This window comes from Diorhabda carinulata, chromosome 12 (genome assembly GCF_026250575.1).
Source record: "Diorhabda carinulata isolate Delta chromosome 12, icDioCari1.1, whole genome shotgun sequence".
In the NCBI taxonomy this organism is placed as follows: domain Eukaryota; kingdom Metazoa; phylum Arthropoda; class Insecta; order Coleoptera; family Chrysomelidae; genus Diorhabda; species Diorhabda carinulata.
The window spans coordinates 7,994,904-8,013,259 of record NC_079471.1 but is presented as its reverse complement, the minus strand read 5'-3'; the positions used below and the strand labels follow the sequence as shown (position 1 = coordinate 8,013,259).

At 30.8% G+C, this 18,356-nt stretch overlaps 1 protein-coding gene across 3 annotated transcripts in view; it reads left to right on the top strand.

Moving 5' to 3' along the window:
• Positions 1 to 18,356, top strand: part of LOC130900094 (terminal nucleotidyltransferase 5C) — a 191,780-nt gene that overhangs the window by 158,954 nt on the left and 14,470 nt on the right. For 2 of the 3 annotated variants that reach the window (XM_057810439.1, XM_057810440.1), the window contains exons 2-4: positions 7,502 to 7,697; positions 10,701 to 10,954; positions 12,018 to 12,472. In XM_057810439.1, the coding sequence (XP_057666422.1) occupies positions 7,502 to 7,697; positions 10,701 to 10,954; positions 12,018 to 12,472 (905 nt within the window). Of the gene's footprint in view, positions 1 to 4,077; positions 4,308 to 7,501; positions 7,698 to 10,700; positions 10,955 to 12,017; positions 12,473 to 18,356 lie in introns of those variants that run through there. The other variant, XM_057810441.1, reaches the window with a different exon arrangement.

Sequence of the window (18,356 nt, the reverse complement as noted above, 5' to 3'; positions counted from 1 at the left end):
TCCTAAACACAAGCTCTGAAGATTCCTGATTAGAAATCATAACAAAATTTTTTGTTTTCAGGACTGTACTGTACAACCTTAAAAATAATAATTCGTATTCATATTCACTCTTAAAATAGGCATTTACTAGACGATATTGTCCTCATGTGATGAAAATATAATATCTACTGTAAGTGGAACTTTGAACCTTGAAATGGGAGTTACATATTGCCCCCTTGTCTAAAAAATTAAGATCCTCCTGTTTTGCGTTGAGATCAGTTTCCAAAGAACGGAATTTATTCACCTCCTTAACAGTTTATTAAGTCCTTTTGAAGAAGCATCTCCGATATGCCCTTCCCTTCTGGGGTACGAGTGGTGCGACTCAATTTGAGCGAATCTTCAAACTACAAAAGAGAGTTGTTAGACTTCTTTAAAAGATTAAAAATTCTGACTTTCATCCTTATTCATATTTAAATTCGTTTGCCTAATTCGTAAGCACGCTGCTACAATATCCAGTTACGAACGCGGAGCACAACCTTCACCTACCTACTCCACGTTCAGAATTAGTTAAGGGCTCAATATTTAACAATGCAAAAAAATGCATAATCACTTGCCAATTGAAATCTAATCGATATCGTCTTTTCCCGCATTCCCCAATAATTTTAATACTAATTGTGATTTTTCTCTATATATTGAACTTTTTTTATTTTATTTGTATCTCTATTTAGTTATTTTTTTAGTTTTTACAAGCTTCTGTATAAAAATTGTAAAAATTTGTTGACAATAAAGTATTTTTCTCTAAAGCTCATTGTAGCACTTATGAGATAGAGATCTGCTTTCATTCTGCTCCTGGATTTGTTTTTATAGCGTTATTATATTACCGAATCATTTGTTGATGAGAATAAAATCCATGTGATTTTTAACAATTTGTTCGGGTGTGTCCATTTATGACTTCCAGGTGTGTATTCGCCTGGAAGGTAGGTCATAGAAAGTATTAGAAACTATCATTTATTCTCCCATTGCAAAAATATTGAATTGTCCACTTGGTATACTAAATTCATTTTTTGAAATAAAGCATTTCTCTTTTTCTATCTCTTTGAGGTTATGAAACAGTGAAAATAGCTGGAGACCAAATTTGGAGAATTTTGCGGTTGTCAAACAATTCGACATGCAGTTCTAGAATTTCAGTCAAAACGATCATCGAAGTGTGAGAAAGTGCCATGTCCAACAACGGTCGCTATCTTCAAAACAATTCGCCATCACCTTAAACATTCATAAATCAATATTTATTTTACTTCCTTCAAAGGTATATTTTTAAGTTAAAACGGCTTTATTTGTAATATAGTTTTGTTTTAACTATAATTAATTGAAACCCCTGTAGCTTATCTTTTGTGCTTGAGATTATTCTTCAAACAATACAAGGAAGTGACCACAAGTAAAAATGCTTGTTTTCAGGTATAGAATAACGTACTGCAATTTCGAAAAAGGCCGCAAATTACAGCCAGTGCTGCAATGGTGTTATTCTTTTCCTTACGTGGTATAATTTATGATTCGCGTTTTTGTTAAATCTGTCTATTGTCTAAATAATAAATCAAGCCGATGAAATTACTATTAACAGAGCAAGTAGGTGCTTTATCAATTATTACACTACAACATTTCGCAAACTAAACACGTGACGTACATATCTTGATTATTGCGCGTGACGTCTATAGTTGATTGTTTCTCGAAAATGAAAACAGTGGGTGGTGATATAACTTTAGTGGGTTTCTGATAAACATTTTTCGATGTAATCACAGCCTCATTTCATTTGAAAAATATGTCCGTGTATATTTTTTTCGTATACATGAACATCGATAGATTTGAAAGTGATGGATTAAGTTTAGTCCATATCAATAAATCAACTTGGAAAAAAAATCGATATATTGGAAAAATATTTCCCTTTCTAAGAAAAAAATATTGAAATTAGAAATTGTAAAACTTTTTGCGATAGGATTCAAATAAAAGATTAAATGGATGGAGGGATTTTGCGATAAAATGCTACACCATCAAAACAGTTTGCGCCGCAAGGAAAGTGCTGGAAATCGATAGTCAAAAGTGTGCTCCAAGGTCACGATGGAGCACATACTATTTGCGATCAAGCTCAAATAAAGGATGAATGGAAGGAGACATTTTAGGATAGAATGCGACACTTTCAAAAGAGTTGGCGCTGCCCGGTAAATACGTCGAAAAAATTTGTGAAATTAAAGGTTCTAACAACAAAATAACAATTTTTGAGCAAATTTAAATTTCATTTTATATTTTCCATCTTTATAAATATTTGTTGAGGTTTACCGATCGGCGCAAACTCTTTTGATGTTGTCGCATTATACCGCAAAATGTCTCCTTTCTATCGCAAAACGATCGCAATTTAAATCGGAAGATGTCGTGCTCCAAGGCAACGGAGTCTAATATAATAGTTGTTGGATCAAAGTTTTTGTTATTGTTTACATATTGAGGGAAAACTTCGTCTTATAGTATCAATATTCTGAAAAAGTCATTAGTCTTTGTATGGAAACAAAATAATTAAAAATAGGAATTTCAAAGCTCATTTAGTTGTTAGATCAAACATTTTGTCAAAGTTAGAATTGAGGCAAAACTTCATCCTATTGTATTGAAACCAAATAATTAAAAATTTAAATTATAAAGCCTGATTCGTTCTTTTTGTGACAACCATGATATAATAATTGTTATAACAATTTTTTTTGTAAATATTGGATATCGATATAGGAATAATTGATAATCATATATTCATATTTTATTACTTGTATTATATGGTTTGGATAATACACATCTTTATTCTAAAAAAGAACAACTGCTGTGTTCGAAGTCAGTAATAAATATTTTCTACTGTTCGCTTAAAGATAACCAATTTTAGTCTGTATAGCTGGTATCATCTATTCCTACCATTTTAAGTTCATTTTTAGAATGTTGATGTACAGTTCCTCGCACTAGAATTTCTCCCACTCTCAAAATAATTTTGTTTCATACAAAAGCTACTCAAAGTTTTTGTGGAGAAAATATTGAATGTAACTTCATTTTCGTGTATGAAAATAATTCTTTATCTCGAAAAATATAAACATAAGTCGATCTACCTCTCTTGAGAACTACATTCACTCGAAATTCTAAATTACAAACTATGGAATACAAAACACAGATGAGATTACGTATTTTGACTTTATCATAAACACTAGTACACTTCATCTATAGAACTAAAGTTAAAAATTTACAAAATGCTCAATTAATGTTTGTAAAAACAAAGTGAAACTTTAAATTTAGAAAACAGGAAAAGACGTTTAATTCTCTATGATCCTTAGTTATTTAATTGTATTTTGTATCACTGAGAGGTATTCCCATCACACTGCATTTCAGCTTCTACATCTTGAGTGCCCACTCTAAGTATATCTTGAATAGCGTTGGCGAGAGGCATCACCCTTGTTTTAGACCTAGCAGTAAAACCATTAGATAAATCCTGGTTTGTTTTAATTATTCTTATACTATTGTTCTAGTGTTGTCCACAGTTTGTTAAGTGGTACAGTCATTTGCTCTATGCAGTTCCATATATAATAAATCTTGTCTTTTTGCAGTTTTTTTCGATCTCATGTGTAATACAGTATAGGTGGTCTCCTGTAGATCTGTCGACTCTGAAACCAGCCTGTTCTTTCGCCTCAAAATCCTTATACTCCCTTTATACTTCCATAGGTACTCGTACTTTCTACTCACGAATAATTTGTAACTTTCTAGTGTTGTCTTTGTTAAGTGGTACAGTCATATGCCTCCTGCAGTTCCACATATAATATATAATGTCTTATTGCAGATTTTTTTCGATCACATGTGTGGATTTTGCTCTCCCATACCTCTATTGTTTCCATAGATACTTTCTACGTGTGAATAATTTTTAACTTATACAAATCATATATTCTAATCATCACACTAAATTCAGTGAATAGATTATTTTAAAAAAATTTGTGTTTTGATTTTTTATCTAAATATTTTTTATAATTTTGCTAAATTTTTGGAAACTAAAATCTACACCATATTATAAAATCGGATATATTATTCCGTAGAACAATTTTGATCTATCAAAAAAACGAACATATGAATAATAAATTATTTATCACGCCTTATCAGGTGAGATAAAATATTTATTGTAGTGTATACTATATTTGTACACACATTAAATTGCTACGTCAGTTACCAGTCGTACTTCGAAAACTGAGGTACACGTTAACATCAGTGTATTGAAAAACCGGTTGAAACTTGTCATGCAGCTTAAGGAGTATCTCTATAAGGTTAGTAAAAAATGGTTACAGTGAAATTGTGGTTTTTGCAACAAGGTAGAGTGAAGTTTTTTTTTAATTATGTTCAAGTTATTTGTGATATCGATATAATAAGGATGTGAAAAATTAATAAACGTGAGTTTAATATAATTTTGGGATTCTTTAAAATCCCTTGGATCTGCTATTGCTAATTTAGATTTATCCTATAGTATTGTTCAGAGATCATAATTTTATCTTTATTCCTAAACAGTCATTCAATTATATAGAATATTAATTGGATGTATAAAAATCGTTACAATAAGTAGCTTCATCAATTTTTTCAATCTATATGATATTACATTGGCCTACGAAAATTTAAACTGAAGCTTACAGAAATACGATATTATCTTTATTTAGAAACTGTCTCTAGAATTCTTCTATCACCCATAATTTTTTGTGCAACACTTGTGACTCTCATTGGACTCGGAACCATTGTCATCTATAGTAGATATTGTCCTCAATATGTCCCATATTCAATACTTTTCCATATTTCTACTATAGAAGCACGGTTGCCAAATATATATTTCGGCAAAATTTCAAATATACCTAGTAGAAACTTTCTGTATGTTGGTAGGGAATAAAAACTACCCTGTTTTATTTTTTGATACTTCGAATTAGACAACAATCAATAAATTTATAAATGTTTATATAGATCAGCTTTAAAAGTGGAACTGAAAGGTTGAGAAACACTATTATATTTACATTAAGGGTTGATTTATTTTTTAGATATTATGTTATCCAAATTTCAATTGTATCTAGGAAGTCTTTAATAAATTTTACACTTTGAATCATGAATGTTTCATAGTATATTGTGTAGTATAGTATAGTGAGTGAGAGACCTGGAAACGCCTAAATTATTTTAAAGTTTTTCTATTGTCTAAAAAGTTGGCGTGATTATTCATCGAAAATCTTAAACCTAAGAATTTCTCTATTTATGAACGATTTTTTTTTTCATAAGTACTCAATTTTGGATTATAATTCAACCTTCTTCTTGTATCCAAGTTATACAAAAAACCGCAGTATATATTTCAGGTGAATATTATTTCCAAATCCTTAAAAAAATGCCAAACATGCTATTAAATATCATGAGCATGCCGTATAAAAATTTCTAAAGTGTCATAAGTCGAAAACCTACATTTCTGAAAAATCGAAATTTATATAATTTATACAATAGAAAATTACGAAGTTATAGATCGTTTTGAATTTTGACAATTTTGATTTTTAATTGTGTGTGAATGGAATGTAAACTTTTGAGTTGTAATTTTTTAAAATTATACTTTATGTCTTAATAAAATAAAAATACAAAATGGTAGGTTAATCTTGGAAAAATAGGTCAGACTATCATTATTTAAATTAATATGTTTTTAGTGAAAACTCGTTGAAAAAAAATTTTTATATATTTATTACAATGTAGTATAATCTAATTTTTGAATTCGCTTTAAAAGTGTTCCTCTTGAAATGAGACTATTAATTATTACACTCTTTTCTACACCTGTTCATATTTTAAATATTTTATGCATAAATGGCTGCTGATAAAAATTGGGTTAACTTAGTTACCTCAAAATGGTTTCAGTATTTTTAAGACTCGTATTTAAAATTTTATCCGAATTTTGTTAGGTTGAATATTTTATTAAGGTTTTGTTCTCACAACAGAATATATTTGTGTACCTTCGGTCTCTGAAGACGATAACTTTGTTATCGAAACGAGCATCAGAAAGTGTAATTGTGACTGTTGGTGTAGTGTTTTGTTAGATACACTCAAAATTTTGATAAAAGACGACTTAATCAAATTTTAATATCTGAAAATAAATAAAAAGTTGTTTTATGACATTTTTAACTGTTAGTGATTAAACATGTTGACGGGTTTTGGGCACTAAAATCTGTTTTTTCACGCGTGTTTTCTTGGTAACAAAATTTTAGTGATGTAACCCTATTTTCAGTACACTTTTCTAGAAGTATAATTAATTACATTCACATATTAAATCATCTTGAATGAACATTCAGTTTAATATTTAATTAACGAAAAGTGATAATCGGTAAAGATTAGTGAAAAATAATGATAATTGAAAGATTCAAAATTCATTTTTCAATAACAATTGTTGTAGTATTGTAGCGTTATGTTTTTATTTTTTTTCTTCTTCTTTTTTATTTGTATATTTATCAAATTACATTAGATAATTTCGTGTTTTGGGTTCTGTCAAAGGATCTGTAATTGTAATAGTTATTAAGTGTAAAACGTCGTCGTCTTTTTGCAAAATATTTTTCAAATTTCGATTGAAAACACACTGATTGTTAAGTTAAATACACATGGAAGAAGAATCTGATTGCATTCCTCCTGGAATTGCAGGAATTGCGTGCAATGTAACTTAAAACCTTATTCTCGAAAAAGAAAAATATACATATGGCGATTTTTTGGATTGGTGGCACACTAAAAAATCAAAAATTACACGGAAAATGTTCTAATTGCATATTTCTCGAAAAAGTCAAGCCAATGTCAATGGAAATAATCAACGTTATAGTCCCATTATCTAATGTTGGAAACTACCATAAATTCAAATTCAATCATTGATATAAGTTTATTTCATAAAATTTTTTTTAATATGGTCGTGGACAAAATATTGTATGATACTCGTGTGTGAAGTACTTTTCCGAACGAGCTGCGAAAATGAAATGCACACGCGGGCGGACAACCATATTATCCATAAATAGGAAATAAACAAAGAGAGAAAGATCAAAAGAAACTAAAGTAATTGTACCATTTATAGAATTAGAGACTTGACTTCACAAGTTACAATGTGTTTAAATTGAAGATTAAGAATTTCCACATATCAAAACAGACGATACTTATAAGACACTCAATGTAATTACTTATGAAATGTGGGCTTAGTTTCCATTCACAATATAATGAAAATTAACAGTTGTTGTCATTTAATAATCTATTACATATTCCTTTGAATGCGCAACATATATTTAAGTGGCTTTTATTATGAGGTTCAATGTTTCAAATTGTCACGTAATCAGTGATTAAGATGGATTAAGGTATTCCGTTTATTTTTCGAGATAATAATTTTGCACAATATTTCATAACATTATCAAAAAAAGTTTTTTCGTCATATTATAAAATCGAGAGTCTTTTTTAACAGATTCATATTGAATTTTTGTTACAGTGTGGAATCGATGATGATTCAGACGACGACGAACTTGGCGCAATGAAAGACCTAACCATCAATGATTACGTCAACACCACTGTCAATACAAAACAAACCGATTTGGAATCTCAACAGCGACTGGCCGTGCTCAGTTTCGAACAAGTTAATAGGCTCAACGAAGTCATGGATGAACTCGTCTGTATCCATGGAAGAGGTAGGTCGATTTAAATATATTAGATCCCAACCAAATTCAAAGTCATTTAATTATCTACTCTATTTCTGTTCCACAATAATAATTCTGTACATGTAGAAAACATGAAACTTATTATTAAGAAAAAGTAAGCAGGAAATGTTATCGACTTTGTGGTGTAACTGCTTTTATTTTTACCGAAATGATAATTCAATATAAACATGTTTTTATTTAGAATAATTGATAAAAATGAAAACGAATTCTTGTATGTTGTACCACAGCTTTCTTCAAGTACGTCACGATGTTACGTCAGAAGCATAGTATATTTTCAAATCATCATTCTAACAATGTTATAAGTGAAATTTGAATAAGTTGAATATTCGTACTTTCAAATTTCTACTATAATTCATATTTCCATTAACGTCGAATGCAAATCTCCAATTACATAGTTACACTTTACTAGTTCAATATCTTCTTGAAAGTGATGAGAAAACTAACAAAATCAAATTCAAGATCATCTGTCGTTTCAAGTTTTTTTCGTATAATTGTTCATACTAATCTAATGTTAGGTTATGTAAAGTAGAAACGGTGGAGGTCCTCCATAACGTGACTATTATGCCAGCAACAATATTCGTATGAATCAATACAAAATTTCAGTCAACTCGATAGAAATAATAGTTATGACTAATATTCCTAAGGTCGTCCTTTCACGAATTGGTAATTAAGAAAGAAATTTAACTTTTTTAATTACTTATATCTTATTTATGTAGTTAACCTCGATATATTTAGCAAACTCATTTGTTACAAAATCCAAAGTTAGTATTAGTTTATTAATGGAGAGCTGACTTTTGCAGGATTACTTGGATTTTATACAAATAGGCACAACTGGGGGTCCTCGTAACTAAATTAAAACTACACTTTATAAAATGATTTATATTATAACATTTTTTTGGGTACGCTGTAGGTCTTAAATAGAAGATTTTTGAACAACTTGAAAATTTTCGGTAAATATATAAATAAAAATATCCACAACAGACGTCAGAAATAGAATTTAAACACATATACAGGATGTTTCTATATTTGACCGACAACGCTCTACTGCATAGAGACCTCAATAAATGATTCATTTTTATATATGAATACGAACCATCACGGGCATAGTTACTGAGATGTAGGGTGTTCAAAATTTTCAATCAAAATCAAAAATTTTCCATAAATCAAGAACGCCTTCAAATTTTGTGACCAATATGCTCCTTGATAAAGTAATATTCAGACATAAACAAACTTTGGATAAATTTAACCAGTGGCGCGCTGTCAGGTTTAGTTATCACGTTTTTCCCCCTATTTTCCACGCCACTGAAGCAAATTTTTTTTCCAATTTTGTTTTAAATTGCCTGATTATTTTTAGTTGAAAAAAACTAATAACCTTTTATGGAGCTAAATTGGACGGAGTTGTAGAAATTTACCTCTAAACAAAAGTCTGTAACCACTTAAGTAATTTACAAATTAATAATTAATTATTCATTCAATTTCGAATAATGATTAAGCGTAATTAGTTCAAAACAAATAAAAATCATTAATAATCTCAATTGTTCAAACTGTTTTCCGCTTACTCCAATACAATTTTTGTCATTGAAAAACGTGTCTTTGAGAATAAAATTTGGATGGAATTGAATGATTTCTTCCGCAGCTTGAATTCTAGCTATTAGATCTTGTTCAGATTCGATTATTGTTTCGTACACTAAGGACTTCATATAGCTCCATATAAAATCGATAGGATTTAAGTCAGGTGACATTGGAGGTCAACAATTGGGTCCACCCCGACGAATCCATTTTTCTCTAAAGCGTCTGTTTAAGGTATTTCTTGCCGATGCAGCAAAATGAACAGATGCCCCATCGTGTTGAAACTACATGTTTTGTCTAATATTTAAATTCATCCAATATTTCATCCAGAAAGCGCATATAAATTGCTCCATTTAATTTATTTGGTAAAATGTAAGGCTCGATTAAGTAATGTCCAAATATAACCACCCACACATTTACCGAATATTTATGCTTTAGAAATATTGAGTCGTATTTAATTACCTGCAGACTTTTGTTTAGAGGCAAATTTCTACACCGTTAATTTTAGCTCCATAAAAGATTTTATAATTTTTTTTTTATAAAAATAATCAGGCAATTTAAAACAAAATTAAAAAAAGAAATTTGCTCCAGTGGCGTAAAAAATAGGGGGATAAAAGTGAGAACTAACCCTGACAGCGCGCTACTGGTTAAATTTTTCCATAGTTTGTTTATGTCAAAATATTACTTTATTAGGATCATATTGAACACCAAATTTGAGAAAAAAATTTAAAGGCGTTCTTGATTTATGGCAAATTTTTGATTTTGATTTAAAATTTTGAACACCCTATACCTAAGCAACTAGGCACCGAAAGGGTTCGTATTCCTATATCAAAATGAATCATTTATTGAGATTTCTCTGTAGTAGAGCGTTGTTTCGTGTTTAACATAACCTCATTAAATATTTATTATAATTAAATCACCTTAATGTGGAATATTTCAACGTTTTACTAAATACGTGTTTAATATATTAGTTAAATTCCTTTTGGAGCCGAACTGTGCTGATCCCTTCTTAAGAACGCCTCTCTATAACTGAAAATGCGCTAGTAGTTTCGTTAGAATTGAATTTTCTTTTTATAACCAGAACAGTAGCTCCTCTAAATATCTATACACTACTTCTTCCGTTTAATTTATTTGCGGAATTATTTTTGTCTTTTCTCAATAGAAGAACTAGAAAATTGATGAAATAAGACGGGATCAAAAAAAAACTCTAAAATATGCTAGTACATCATATTGTTTTTTCTGTATAAAAAAGAATCTAATTCTCAAGATGAGAGTCACATATATTCCAATAAATATCAATCACTCAAAAGCGAATAGTATAATTATTTGGTATAATCGCAAGACCAGGAAATAAATTTATAAAACCGAATATTTCTCTTATATTTTCAATTTTTTTATTTGCAGGAAACTTTCCTACGCTGGAGATCCGCCTCAAAGACCTCGTGAATGTTGTGAGGGAAAAACTTGAGGCTGATACCACTGTCGGGGGAGCGGGTATGAAAGTTAAGGACATCCGCTTGAACGGTGGTGCCGCTTCCCATGTCCTCGCCACCGAGAGCCAACCATATAACGACCTGGATCTCATATTTGGAGTGGAATTATCAAGTATGCGAAATTTCGATAGAATTAAAAGTGCCGTTCTCAGCTCATTATATGAGGTAAGTACTACTACTATATTGTAAATTTACAACGTCTGATGCTTATTTTAGCCGTTGCCACAATTCGCCTCTATATTTTTCTGTCCCTTCTCTTAATTTTTTCTAGTATTAATTCTTCAGCGAAATGTATCATCTCACAAATTCAATCTTATCTTCTCCATTTTCCAATGCCTATTTAAATCTCAAATTGTCGCTTGGTTGCAATGCATTTAGATTTTGGTGGTACCGTATTGAGTGATTTGGCTGCCCGATTGTACCCTCATAAGATTCTCTGTAGATTTTTTTCATTTTCTGTATTAAAAGTCGTATCGTGAGCATAATCTACGATCCTAATTCCTTTCACTTATTCTAAATGTCTTGATTTAACGTACGCTTTTTATAATTTTGTCGATAAGATTGTGGGCTTAAGAAATCTACTTGTTTCATACTCGTTTCTACAAGTATTAATTCATTAATGTTATCATTAATTCTGACGTTAATTTGATTCTTCTCGTGTATGTTTTCAACTGTTATAGTTAGGTGGTAAAGGACGAGATCGAATGCTTTTTCTAGGTATACAAAACATAAATATGTCGATTTGTTATATTCCATAAATTTACCTTCCCGATCTAAATCCTTTTTATTAATTGGAAGTTGTAATCACACTCTTAATTTTGGTGGTTAGTTTCAAAGTAGTCATAAGCCGGTTAATATTCTATTCTATAACTTCTTTAAAACGTCTTGTATGTCGAATTCTTCTACTCCCACCTCAATCAGTTTCTCGTTTTGATTTTCGTAATTAATTGTAATCTTTTGTCATAAGTTTTGAGTTCTAGCAATTTATACCAACTTTATTTGATCAGTTGCATTCTGTAATATTATTTTCTGTTTTCAAATGTATATCCCTGATGTTGTCTCGACTGGCAGTATAATTTTTCACATATCCTCTACCACTCTTGAAATTCTACATTTTCGAAGGCCGTGTCAAATATAATGTAGCTTTGTTGTTTCTTCTTCTAATACTGTACAAAAAAAAATATTTCAAAGTTATTAGATTTTTGTAATTGAATTTTGTTTGTTGCAGATGTTACCAGAAGGAGTAAATAGAAAACGTATATCTACTTGCAGTTTGAAAGAAGCTTATGTCAGCAAAATGGTGAAGGTAAACCAAAACACTGGAGGCGACAGATGGTCGTTGATATCTTTGGGTAACTCTCGCGGTCGTGGTGTTGAACTAAAATTCGTCGATTGTATGCGACGGCAATTCGAATTCTCAGTGGATTCCTTCCAAATTATTCTAGATTCTTTGCTGTTGTTCTACAAATGCAGTGAATTGCCGATCAGTGAGAACTTTTACCCGACTGTTGTGGGAGAATCCGTATACGGCGATTTTCAAGAAGCTTTGTATCATCTTCAAAAGAAACTCATTTCCACCAGACATCCAGAAGAAATACGAGGTGGGGGATTGTTGAAATATTGTAATTTGTTGGTGAAAAACTACAAACCTGCTAGACCGGATTATATCAAGAGTTTACAGAGGTGAGTCTCTTATAGAAACCAAAATAGTTGCATGCAGATAAAAATATTCAATATGATTAACCTTACAAGTTGTTTTACATTATGTATAGCTGTTGTCACTAACCAAAACTATCCCATATCTCTCCTAATACTTATTTTTTTGGTACTTTATCCACTGTTGGCCACAAGAGATGGAAGAAAATAAAATAGCTTCCAATTACATACCAGGAATTAAACTAAAGAATCATCAAGAAGTTAGATTTACGTTAGAAGTTAGAAAGATTAGGTTTACTAAAATACTTAATCAATCAGCTGATTGACTGACATTTGGTTCGATCATCTGAACAACATTTGTTCCTATTTTTGAACAAGATATGGTACATCTTGTATTGCATTGTACCTTGTTTTGCTAAAACTGCATTTCTAATAACAAATAACTATTCTCTTGAAAAAAAAAGTGAATAAATCTATTCCCATCTGTAGGCAATATCAACTGTTGGAATACGATGTCGTATGTTTTTGTGAAGCACATCAATTATAAAATAACTTTGGGAGAAACATGTCATTTTGACAATGCAGTTTTTCATCAAATAAATTATGTTATTATAAAAAATCCGCCATAATTTAAAATTTCGGTGAAGTAAGTAGGTATACCCTTTAGATTTGCCTATAGTTTTCGAAAAAATTTTCTATGCGACAAGATTGATTTGAGCTAATTCAAGAGACGTTCAGAACGTTTTCAGTCAATGAATTTTCACTAATAGAAATTATCGTCTACATTCTCAACACGAATTCCCTGCAAATAACTGTATAACCATATTATTAAAGCCTTAAATCGTTCCAAATTATCTCTCTCCCCACACTTTCAATTATATCTCTATTTAATTGTCCTCTTTTCATTTTGATTACGTGTTTAAACATATTTTCATATTCTTTATTGTACAAAAGCAACCCCAGCTTGTTAATTTCCAACTAGATCTCTTCAAAATGTCCTCTCCACATTATGACCTCAATATTTAGTTATGTCTCCACCTTTTCCGTTATTTAAAAGGAACCCAACTGGTTCAATTTTCAACTTTATCTCTACTGAATTGTCCTCTTATTTTGACTACAGGTTCAGCTATATCCTCATCTTCTGTATTTTACAAAAGTAAACTCGGATTGATTAATTTCCAACTAGATCTCATCGGGCATCTATCAGGCTATCTGCACAACGGTTTTCAGTGGCTAATGTTTAAATATAAAGAATTCTAAATCAGTTCAATGAGGTATCGATGGTTTATTTAAGAAACAAAATCTTCACGTTAGTTAGTTAATAAACAGTAACTAATACGAATTGGATGTTTGGTGCAAAACACGGTGGGAAGATCAACCAAATGGTTGAGCAGACTTTGAACATCTTGATGTGGAGTCGTTTACTCGGTCCAAGTGCTATAAATATAACGTCTAACGTTAATTTGAAAATAGGCATAGAAATAATTTGTAAAAAAATAGACGAAGAAAAGAAAACAGACGGAGAGTAAAAAAAAATTGTTGAACTGGAATGTTATGCAACGAGAATTATTATGAAGAAGGCTCAGTTCCATATGAAATTCTGTTCATGATGTGTCCGGATCTGCAAGTGGAATTAAAATAGTCATATCGGATACATATTTGTTATTCAATCATATGTTAATTTTTATAATTCATTCGGTTTCTGCCATTTGTGCGCATTTAAAATATTTACGTAATCATTTGCCAATCCCTGAAATATTCGTGATTGTACTTAAGAATCACATATCACATAAAGAGATTTTCTAGTTACAAAAAAGGAATACACAAAAAATTCAAAATCATTTACGTGAGTTCGTTCAAAAATCATTCCCTACTGTTCAATATTCAGGACCACAAAGAGTTGAATTATGAATATTGGAAAACCCTACTTGAACTAACAGACCTTTTTTTTCTATTGTGAAAACCAAGTTATCCCAAACATTTCTTCATATACATATCTTTAAAATAATTAAATATAAAAAATTAGTTTTCCATCATCTAAAACTCATATTGAATGATATTTTTGATGTGATTCGAAATTGCTTTTTTTATATAAAACCATATTCCATAACGTTCTTGTTTAAAATTCAATATATGGGAAAGTAGGTTACATAAATAATTCCGTGGGTTTTTTTGGGGAGATTCTTGAATGCCAAGAACTTCGAAGAATTAGGTTATGAACGATCTACAATTAGATTGTGTGTTTATTTAAGATGTGGGTCAATTCAATTACATGTGCATGCTCAATAACATACACCGATCAGTATAAAAATGTGGTAATTAGATGAAAAAATCGTATAAAGTGTATGTTTTTATTAAAAAATATATTAATCAAGAAGATCTTCGGAATCTGAAGATAGTTGAGTAGTTTAGCGACACATGGGATTGAGTTTGTTTCCAGAGCTCTATTTTTAAAATACGTCTCAAGATCCCGAGATCTACCTGAAAATTTCCATTCCTGTGGTCTCCAAGAGTTGTTGACATTTCTGGTCTTGTTTCTGATGTACAGGTCATTATAGATCTGATTGACGTTTTTTAAATTCGTGGCTTTGTTTCTAGCTTTAGGTGTTTGTTCCGTTAAATTGTTATTCTTTGAGATTGAATATATTTAATAATCTTTGAAGATCATCTTCATTTTCGGCACATATTTTGTTATCATTGGCATAGCACAAAATCTTGATTTCTCTGTCTCCCCTTCCATAACCTTTGCCTAGCCGCACCTTTTTTATGATTTCATGCATTGTTTTCTTGTAAGAAATCAATTAATTTCCCTCCAAATGGTATGAAAAAATGAAATATGTACTGAGTGGACAATATATTAAAATCGTCTACTAGTTTTAAAAATATAATATAATGAATGAAACAACCTCAATTTTTTTTAATTTTATGGTTGCTCTTTTTTCTCGAATCATGAAGAAAAAGAAATATGAAAGTCAATGACTAAGATAATAACCAGTGTACTTTTCAGAATTGGTCAAACCCAAATATATAATACAGGAAATTTTCCCAAATTTGTTTGGTTATATAAAAAACGTGTACAGATACAGAAAAAATAGTTATTGTACAAAAATCTAATTTCCGTACATAGTTTCCGTAATTTTGTAGCCTCTTTTCATATCGTACAAGTTTTTGTATGCCGTCTTCATAGAAGATTGCCGCCTGTGTTTTCAACCATGTTGTAACATGTTCTTTCAGCTTCTCATCATCGTTGAAGTGTTTACCACCAAGAAAATATTTTAGGTGTGAATAGAGATGAAAGTCGCTAAGAGCGAGGTCTTGACTATAGGACGGATGATCAAATACGTCCCAGAAAAATCCTGTGGAGAAAAACAAAACGTTTTGACAGTAATTCCCGGCACTAGTTCTGTATTACGCCGCGAAATTTTTTGATAGTCTCGCATTAATTGTTTGGCCTCGAGGTAGGGAATCAATCATCAAAATTCTGTATTTTAAAACGGTGCACATGGGTTTTCGAGGCGGCTTATTTTTAACTTTCATTGGGGACGAACTGTGTCTTCATTCTGTCGATTGCCGTTTAGTTTCTGGGGCGTCGTAAGATACACAAGTTTTATTCTCCGTAACTATTTGAGTAAGAAAATCATCACCGTCTTCATTGTGACCTGTCACAAATTGTGTACTGCCCATCCGTTGTTTTTTGTATTGCTGGGTATCCAACGTGAGCAAAGTGTTCGAAATTTCGGTTCCTCTGTAACAATTTCATGATTTAGTGATCGTGAGATTTGGGAAAATTCGAAAGCAAGAGCACTAATTGTAAACTTACGGTTTTGCTCAAGCTTCTGTTTAATAGCGTGAACCAGACGAGCGTCCACATAATTATTCATCGTGCACTTATCACATCCTATATTATACATTATAAAGTACAAATTAGCAGTAGAAATATGAAAATAGCTTGAGGCAGAGTAACTGCTCCACATGCTTGGAACTGCCATTGCAGCGCTGCCGCTGATAAAAATATGAACAGAATTTACATGTGGATATACCTCGTATATACCCTTGGGTGACTGTCGACCTCAGAGCATAACCTTACATCATATATCACTAAATAGAAAAATCCATTGGTTGTTATAATTCTATTAGTTGAACCACTTTATTACAACTTTGTTAAAGTTTGAGTAGATCCTCATGTATATAAAAAATTTATGATCAGAACATTGTGTACTGTACTTTAATAAGTACTGTTGTTTAGTAAAAACACAGCAATTTCCACAATTGACCATTTCTAAACATTATTTTCTTCTAACAGACATGAAACCGAATAATTTCTCAACCTTGAATTCATCAATAATGAATGGAAAGAAAATTACAGACAGCGGTCAAATTAGATGGTACACCAATCATTCATACATTTTCATTATTCACATCATTTGTAATGTGAGGTTGAACTACCATATGAAAAGTTGATGTAGTAAAGTTAGTAGAATTGAGATATCGATTCATGGAATTGAAAAACATTCAGAACGTTCTAATCTAGAGCAAATTTTATATCCTCTCAGATATCAAATTCCGGTCCTTCCTTATATTCGACAAGGTGTTAAATTCTGGTCTGTAGATGTCGTATTGATTAGAAAACTTATCTCACACGACATTTTTAGATGTAGATACCAAATGCATTATTTTATCAAACTTTTAAAGGAAAATTTCCCAAATTTTCAGTTTGTTGATAATTACTTAGTAAAAGATACTAAGCGTTCTATTTTCTAATTAAGTTGGAAGTAGACAGCAATTTTTCTATTAGTGTATGTACGTCAAATTAAATCTTAAATAAGATCCAGCTTCACCTATAAGCATTAATAATTTAATCTCGTCTATGAAATAATTTAGATTATTTTCATTAATCTTTTATAGGTTATTTATTACGGTACGGATATCAAGTCTTACCGCCCTCCCCAAGAATCTCCGTTATTTTATACAAAGATGAAACCTCTTTTACGCTTGATAATTGCCCCCTCAGATTTTCCCGCATTTCACAATAATTTGCCGCCCTCTACTCTGTAAACGACTTCTATGCTAATAATATTTAATAACGGGAATGCTGCATACTGGTTTAATTTTTGTTATGGACTTATATACTAATTATTACCTATTATTATTACCTGAAATTTTGTTACTCATTGTGGTTTTCTTCTGTATATTGAAATTTTATTTCATTTGTATCTTTTATTTAGTTATTTAGTTTTTACAAGCTTTTGTCTACAAATTGTAACAATTTTTGACAATAAAGCATTAATCTCTCTTTTTATAATAGCGAGGGGGTTCTGCGATTTTTCGTCGGAAAGGCTTTGAGAAGCAAAATTCAAAAATGTATAATTTTTAAATTTTCGTTGAAACAATAAATTAAGAAAAAATATAGAAAAATAATATACTACATTGATTATTTGAAATTAAAGAAACTTGACAAATTATCCTAAAGAAAACTTGATCTACTACAGGAGATGCTCGAAATGTACTCCATTTACTTCCTGGCAAAAGTAAAACTTTTGTTTCCTCATCTCTCTAACCTTTTGTGGAGTCTTAATCAATCATATATATTTCTTCCATTATTCATTAACAAAGTTTAGCAAGTCTCGTCAAATAGCTCACATATACTTTGGATTTAAGATAACCCCATAGCTAAAAATCTAGAGAAGTCAGATCTGGTGATCTTGGTGGCCATTCAATGTATCCACTATGACCAATTCATCTTCTCTGATACAAATTGTTTAAAAATCTTCGAACTCGAATAGCATAATGTGAACTCTATCCCGCTAAAAAATGATATCGCTGTTCTAAAAGAACAATGACACAACTGCTAAAACTGAAATTTTATAGGAGACCAAAAAGAAGAAAAAAATTATTTGAAATACTTACTGTG